Raw genomic sequence first — 8,186 nt, forward strand, 5'->3', positions numbered from 1 at the left:
GGCAAGTCACCAGTTAGTTGCTCGTAGACATATTTTCGGCCCCCTATCGAAAACCTTCAACTGGCCATAATTGGCGGTAAAGAGGCCAAAGGGGTGGGTAGAACGCTGTTGCCTGGCTGCGTCTCTACCAAACATTGGTAATCGTGGGTGCGTGGCTTCATCTCAGACTCGGATTTGTCTACGTAACATCGCGTTATGGCTCAACTTCACAAGTACTCCGTATGTAGTGATGGATCAGGCTGTAACAGCAAGGGTTTTTTTTTTTTTTGACCAGTCCATTTCCTTCCGCCGAGGAAAAACTGGAGGGAGGGGGGCCAAAATTCATCGATCCCGGGATCATGCGGCTTTCGTGTCTTTGTCTCAGCCCGCCTTTAAACGTTGCCTGCCATCTGTGCAACCAATAGTTCAGCGGTCACAGCCTGGGTTTCCCGTGTTCATGCAAGAGTACCTCGTACAGACAAGCCTAGAGAGGTTTTGGTAACGAAACTTTGCAAGTGCGGTCTCCTCCCCGCTTGGCAGGGCTAACTAGGCCAGACGTGGCTCGTTTATGCCAGCAAAATGCCGTGTGACTTCGTTTTCAGCCTCATTCTTGGGTGACGAGTTCACGAGTCTTGGCCCCTGATGGTGGTCTGCGTGGATTGCCTGACTTCAGCCGAGCAACTTGTGCCCAAATGTTGTCGCGACACAGCAATCTCGGTGGCAATTATTCTCAGCCTTATAGAGCACTTGGCAGATTCGTTTCTAGCTGCTCGGTAGAATGGACAGGCTAACTCGAAACTACTCAACTAGTAACGCTGCTAAGACCAGAACGTAAGCAGAACACGAGCATCATGCTTCCGCCCAAAGCAGAGATCCCCTTTTGGGTCTGCTCTGCCCAGTCCAGATCGTGTCCTGAAGAGCTTGGGCCACCAGACGCCTTTCCCATTCGACCAAAAATAGCTTATACAGTCCAGACGCAGAATTGCGCGCCTCGTTGGAATGTCTCCAAGTTTCCATCCCCACAGCACGTATCGCCAAAGAGCCAAAGACGCTGGAGTAAAGTCACGCAATCTGGTTTCCCACTTTACAATAGTGTGGCCACTACGCAAGTCGCCCAAAGCCACCACAACCAGCCCAACGACATCTCACGACTCTGTTTGGCGGACTCAGCTGACTTCTGGACACATGGAGGGGTTTCGTCGAACTTACCAGTTCTAGGCTGGCGCTGCCATTGGTATCCGCAATTGGTGTCTGGGTGGGACCTGTGGTTGTTGATCGAGCTGATGTGGTTGAGGGAGGAGAAACTGCCGAGGTGCTGCTGGTCAAGCGCCCAATATAATGAGTACTGAGAGACGACTGCGGCTCGGTTGTGGTCGCCACGTTTTTGCACGGTGCCAGAATGGTAGATCCGGGGGCGATACTGGCATATTCTGAGGGGCTCGCGGTGGACAGGTAGGAGAGGCAGCCCAAGAACGCCTCATCGTAGAGATCAGGCTGATATGTGCCGTTACTGTAGCATACGCAGCTTGCTTGTTGTCCGAATGCCTCTGTTGCGAAGCCGGGAATCAGCGACTCGCACGATCCCACAATTCCTTGGAAGCTAGAACAAGCTTCCAATCCGCCGGTCTCTATGGTCGCGCTCGAGAGGGCTGTGATTGTGCTTGTATCCAAGCTCTTGGTTGACGTGGGCGCTACTGTCATCGTGAGCTCGGAAGGATCGCTCATCAGTTCGAGAAGACACTGCATCATTGCCTCCCAGCTGGCCAATGCACAGCAGTTTGCAATCAACACGTAACCGGAGCATGATGCGCACATTGCATCAATACATTCCGTCGTATTTGTTTGGCAGATGTCCTGGAGACCCTCGGTGCTACAAGTGTAATTTTGTCGTTTGGCAAAAAAATTGTTCAGTGCATGTTCGTCGAAGTCGACCGCCGCGGCATTGCCAATCAGTACAGCAAGCGAAGTGATCCAAAGTGGCAACAGGAGTGTACCACGCATTCCAACCATGTTGACCTTTGAAGGAGTATACCTGCGTGCTTGGATCTAGTCAAAATGGCAGCGCTGAGAGCGGAAGATGAATGAATCCCTTTAGGCTTTATCAGGTTGGGAGAATTCGTCGTGAGCCGATCTGCTGGTGTCAGCTCTGGGCTGAGACCAATGTTGTACGGAGTAGCTGCGGGCGAACCGTCAGGTTGGAAACGATGCAGGCCACACTTTTAGTTTCCACGCAGAGAATAAATGCCTCGCCCAATGTAGGAAGACATCGCGCCACGAAAAGGCGTTTGACGTGCAGTCAGAACCGCCAGGGGGGTAAGACGTAGAGAAGTGATCCGTTAAAGGCAACGCTCCCTGAGACCAAAGGAGATGGATCCATTGTACGTGGCGGAGCAGGCATTTCTTTGACTTCCGAAACAGGTTAGTCAATTGGTATTGCCTAAGCGAGCACGTTTCAATCAGTCTCGTTGGTTGCTGTCTGAAGAAACTGGTCCACCCTCTCGCACACAACCTTCCACAATTCCATCTCCCGACTTCGCTCGGGTAGAGTACTAGTATGTGTGCACATGGCCCCCGAGTCATCCGGTGAATATTGACGGACTGTCACCGCGAGATAGGGAATGTCTGTTTGGGAGTATCTTTCTCGCAGCTTTATGGTTCCATTGACAATACGACTGGGTTTCCCACCGGTCGCTTCCTTTCCACATGAGGCTGTGAGCCGTCGAAGCGGCCATAATTTCTCTCCAAACTCCTCCATCATTTTTATATTCATCTTTGAAGCATGTTCGACATTAATCTCACAGTCGGAGAAGTTGCGGGTCTCATCTCTGGGTGCATATCACTCCGTAAGGCTACCTCCCCCTGATGACCGTCACTATTGCATTCTCCTGACAACATACAGTCCACATTGTGATCCCGCTGCTGTTTGCGTTTGTCCTGGTAGGGATAATTCGTGACCGCTCCTTCGATGCGGTTACATGGTCCTCGATCAGCCATCTCTTGCAGAGCTCTTGGTGGCCGCTGCTGCTTCAGAGCGATGGCGCCGCTGGCAACTTCATGGGCAAAATGGTCCGCTGGCGCGTGTTTGGCGTGTCGTTGCTCGTGACACTGGCGACCGTATGCCTAGTTGTTGCGAATTTTCTCACGCCAAAGCCACTCTTGGAGAAGATCGTTCCCTCCCGCGGTCTTCATGATGTGGAATTCTTTTATGTCGCAGGTGAGGAGCTCTGCAGGGTCTCCCGGCGTGTTGAAGCTCATACGAGATATAGATCCCTCCTACTACGGGAGAGCAACACTGGAGCGACAAACCATCGACAGACGGTGCGGCTGGCAATTGTATATGGACTGCCCGCATTCCATCTACAACGACCCTGCCATAAGAAATCAGTACGTCAACCACACGGTGATCAACTCAACAATTCCAGACGTTACCCGAGAGCTCTTCACTAGCGGGACGAAGACCGGCACCGTCGCCAATCTTCTAGACATCCAATTCAGAGCGTACAACCTGGTGAACAACATATACGTGGATAACAACGCTAGCAGGGCAGTTGGCCGTCTCGAAGTCCTCCCTTCTATGATCCTCAATAAAGGATACTATCTGGTGAACGGTCTGATCATTGATGCATTTAAAGGAGGCATCGGGATACGAAATCATACCGTACCTGGGGGCCTCGAACTGGGAGCGACATGGACAGAGGACATTCTCTGGGTCCTCCCGGAGACCAGATGTACCAACACGAACCTGAGCCTCCACTTCTCTGTCAACGGCAACGCTTCGAATTCCATGTCGGGAGACGACGGATACCTTCGAGACGACGGCGGCTTCTCCGACATCAGTGCCGAGATCCCCCTTCCGCAATGGAATGATGGGGACCAGTGGAAGGACGTCGGCTCCACGCCGCAACTCAAGCGAAGTGCTGACATCCTGGCCTGGTGGAACAACCAGTTTGTGGCTCAGGTCCTCAACCTCACGTCCTCGCAGAAAGGTGCCGTGTACACAGGCCAATTCAGCACCTTTGGCTATCTCAGCCAACCGGGAGCGATCAAGATTAGCAGCGTGGACGGAATGTTCCTGGATGACATATACTACAAGAAGCAGGCAACATTGGAGTCGAAGTTTGAAAATTACGGTACGCAACCACCCATCACATATATGCACTGATGAGGGAAGTATATGTTGCTGAAACGGGGTTTTTTTTTAATCTACCTCCAGGGGTTCGATGCAGCGGCTATTACGACGATGATCCGAGCGTCGCAGGAAAGCCTTTCATGCAGTGTGGATACCTGTACAGCATTCCACAGCCAGAGAACGTCGATCGCGGGCAATCGTGGAGGCCCGATCCGGATTCCCCCTGGCAGCAGAACCTGTATACGTGCGCCAGCTCCGTGGCGGCGACGATCAAACAGGTGACGTTCAGCACGAACGGCAGCGCCTCCTTCGAGGCGCTGCAGGTGCTCGATGTGCAGGAGAAAAACTACACAGATGCTGACCTCCCGATCTGGGGCATCGAGAAGGTCGACCCGGAAACGTACAAGATCTGGGACGTGTACAAGTTCTGGGGCCTCGTTGACGCGGCCAACCAGGACCACCCTGACGTCGACGTCCACAGGGCCTCCAAGATATACCTGCCTGCCGCCGTCCGGGGCACGACGCTGGGAAACCACATGTACGATTCGTTCGCCGCGGGCGGCGTCTTTACCGCAGCGTGGAACAGCATCTACTCGTACGCGGCGGCGCTAAGCGATGTGAACGAGGACGCTATACCAAAGTTAGTGGTGTTCCCCATGATCAAAATCATACTCTTTGTTTCTTTTCTTTCTTTTTGTTCAGAAAGGAAAAAATCCACTTACTTACCCGTCAATTTCTGCGCCACAGCTACAGCGGCAAGTCCAACTACGGGCTTACGCTCAAATGGCGACAACTCATGTCGCAGCGGTCGGCCGATGCCGGGGGCGCCGAGACGCTGATGAACCTGATCTGGACGGACCTCATCAGCTTCGCCATCGTGGGTACGCGGACGGGTTTCGAAGGCATGATGGGGTCGATGTCGTCCGTCACAAACCACCAATCCAACAACCTGGGTTTGCGCCGCGCCTACAGACACGACCGGTCCATCGAGTACGGCGACATCCGGTACGCGATTCCGGCCTTCGTCGCCGGCGCCGTGTTTCTGCTCACATTGCTCGCCTCGTTGATGATGTGCTGCTTCCAGCCGCGCGTCTGGTCCGCGCTGAATCACTACATCAACCAGACCAGCATGGGCCGCGCCGTCACGCAGACCATGCTGCACGGCGGCCCCGACGAGATCAGCGCCTTCGCCAGCACGAAACAGTGGGCCAAACAGGCCAGGTATATCGTCTTGCCCGTGCCGCCGTCGCCAGGAGGGAGACGAGAGAAGCATTCTTCAGGTTCCTCTTCTGCCTCCAACCCCGGCATCGCCAACGAGGGAGGCCGGTCGAGCCGTTCAAGCAGAAGAAACGCGACTCTCAAGAAGCCCGGGCTCTCCACCACGAGGTCCCTGAGTAACTATAGCAGTAGCCGGAGCCAGGTCTCCTACACGCCCATGGTGGAGCGCTCGCGTAATGACCATCCAGAACCTTTCCGGGGGACGCATGAAACCGAGTCTGAATCTCTTGAGAGGCTCACTGGTTAAGCTCAAGCAAAAATCAGAGATTATGATTTTGAATATGATGATGTACGTGTCTGGCGCCAAGGTAGATTTAACTGGGAATTGTTGATTGAATTGTTAGTGTGATGAATCGATTCTGTCTGGTATCTGACAGAGGGAAAGCGACAGTTTGGGAAATTTGATGTGTATTTTTATGTATTCGACGTGGGAGGAATACCATACCTTGTTCTCATGCAACAATGTCCTGATATGTCCATCATGACGAAGGCGCGTTCCGTCCCAAGATTGCAAATCAAGTAAAATAGGAATCGCAAAATCTTCAGTGTGCGTCAAAATTGCCAACTCCCAGCTAGTCTTCGACAGCCGGGCCTTTTTGCGGAGTGGCTCCTTCTCCATCGCGACCAGATTCAGGGTCATTTGATTCGAACCGCTCACCTTCATTCTTCAAAGATGAGGGGAACTGCCTTACTCGCTTTTGGTCCGAGACGGGTGTGTCACGAGCCCACCGTTGCCCCCAAGTACTCTACGCCCTCCACCCGAATCGGGTGGACGGTATAGAAAGAAAAGGAAAGGATAAGGCAAAGGACGGTTGAGGCACAAGGCTATCGGTTAACGCTGCCTTACCCTTTTCACGTGACAGAAAGAGGGGAAGCTATAAGAGTCTCCTCTCACCTGAATCGGCTGAGAGAGAACTCTTCCTTTTTTTTAAGCGTTGAGTCGTTATTAATAGGGCTACGTAAATAGAATAAGGTATTTAGCTACTCTAATTCCTTTATATCTACTGCGTTACGTAGGTCCCTAATAATTCTTAACGCTTATCTATTACGTAGTGATACTATTAAGCTAGTAGTAGCTATATACGATTCTAGGGAGATCCCTAAAAATCATTCTTACTAGAGTAAGTTCCTACCTAAATTAGATGAGAATAAACTCCTTATCGCCCCGAGATAATGGGGCGCCCGAGGTCTCGTCGGGGATCGTCGATGAAGACTCTACGATCACTACGGACTCTATAGATCCGCGACATCTTATTTTTACGTCTACGAACGTAAGTAACCTCGAAGAAATAAATAATAAATAATTATAGATCGAACTATCTAGACTTAAAAGAGAAAGAATACGGTGAGAATAAATAGACCGAATCTATTATCTACGGAGAGAGGGTACTCTTAGTATAGAATAGAGATTAATGTAAGAGACTATAGTATATTCTCGAAGTCTCCTATCTAAATTGAGTAAGAATAATAAGCGACTAGCTATAAATAATTTAGCTAGCTACGCGAAAATCTTTAAGGCGAATTCCCCGAAGTATTTTAATAGAGATAGTTACTAGATCTTAATCGAGTTTATTATAGATATCGAGATATATTTTAAGTTCTATCACTAGAATCTAATAGACTCTAAGGTGACTAAGCGAACTATCTAAACGGCGATAATTTAGCTAGATAGAGAGCCTCGTTAAATATATTATAGATAACGTAACGTATCTACTAATTAGAAGAAATTCTTTACGTTTCTTCGAGGCACTATTAAAGATTCTTAAACTCGCACTTTTAAGATTATTTATACTACTTAGTTTAGAAAGTAATAAAAAGAATAGAGTATTTATTAGTACTTATATAAACTAGAGTAAATAGAGACCGAGATAAAGACATTAAGGCTTACGAAAGTTAAGTAAAAGATATAGCGTTTTCTTTACGATCTATAGCTTAATATTCGTAACGTAGTTATAGTAGAGCTATAGGAGGTACGTCTTAATAGAGATACTATCCTTACGGCCGCCTATCGCTATAAGATACGTTTCGCGAATGAGTAAAAGAGTAAGACTAAGAAGAAGAATACTTTAGGGAAAAGAAATGAGCTCCTAAAGTAAAAGATATCGATGGCTATAATAGGAAGTAGAAATAGAACTTTTATTAGGGATTCCTTAGTAAGTAGATAGAGTCTAACGATAAGCGTATATATAAGTCATCTCTATAGTATATAGTCGATACTATACACGACTCTAAGTATAAGAGAGAAGAGAATGCGCCTTCTATGCGGGGAGTGTGCTAGTAATAAGGATGCACTCCCTAAGCCGCATCTCTTAGCTGGTGGCCTAATTATTCCTCGGTGTATTAGGCGTCCGTCCTTCCGATGTTTAGCCGAATCCGTAACACTGCCCCCCCCTTTAAGCTTCTCGTCCCCGAGAAGCTGTGAGTAGTAGGCTCGTTGTACTCGCCTCGCATACTCTTTACACTATGCGGAGCGTGCTCCTTAGTGTTCGTGTGTATTCGTCCTTAGCGACACTTAGCTAAACATCTATGCTTATAGCCTTGCGTGCGCAGCCTTATATATATAGCCTCGCATACCTCAGCCTTATTCTTCTTTATATGTGCTGTGAGTGACAACAATAGTGAATATCATAAATAGACCTATTCATAGTATGACAATAGTAAGAAGATAATAGCCTAAGGACAATAGTATATCTTCACTACCCGTGAGTCGTATACGTCTAATGTTGGACACAGCCTTAAGAACCTGCGAAGGACGCACAGGGAAGGAAACTCAACCGAAGGGACAGCTTCGGGGAATGAG

The 8,186-nt window shown here is 49.4% G+C and overlaps 2 protein-coding genes across 2 annotated transcripts; one reads left to right on the forward strand and one right to left on the reverse strand.

Moving 5' to 3' along the window:
• Nucleotides 1-1,063: 1,063 nt before the first annotated feature.
• On the reverse strand, nucleotides 1,064-1,989 carry Z519_10280 (uncharacterized protein; the record flags this gene model as incomplete). The annotated part of the gene is made up of 2 exons (XM_016767997.1): nucleotides 1,064-1,132; nucleotides 1,189-1,989. 2 exons carry the CDS (start codon nucleotides 1,987-1,989, stop codon nucleotides 1,064-1,066), a joined length of 870 nt encoding a protein of 289 aa, XP_016616095.1.
• A 769-nt stretch (nucleotides 1,990-2,758) lies between these two features.
• Z519_10281 (uncharacterized protein) lies at nucleotides 2,759-5,633 on the forward strand (the record flags this gene model as incomplete). The annotated part of the gene is made up of 5 exons (XM_016767998.1): nucleotides 2,759-2,822; nucleotides 2,879-3,193; nucleotides 3,240-4,109; nucleotides 4,193-4,748; nucleotides 4,856-5,633. The coding sequence occupies 5 exons, from the start codon at nucleotides 2,759-2,761 to the stop codon at nucleotides 5,631-5,633; spliced, it is 2,583 nt and encodes an 860-aa protein (XP_016616096.1).
• Between the last annotated feature and the right edge of the window lie 2,553 nt (nucleotides 5,634-8,186).

This window comes from Cladophialophora bantiana, assembly GCF_000835475.1.
Source record: "Cladophialophora bantiana CBS 173.52 unplaced genomic scaffold supercont1.17, whole genome shotgun sequence".
Taxonomy (NCBI): Eukaryota; Fungi; Ascomycota; class Eurotiomycetes; order Chaetothyriales; family Herpotrichiellaceae; genus Cladophialophora; species Cladophialophora bantiana.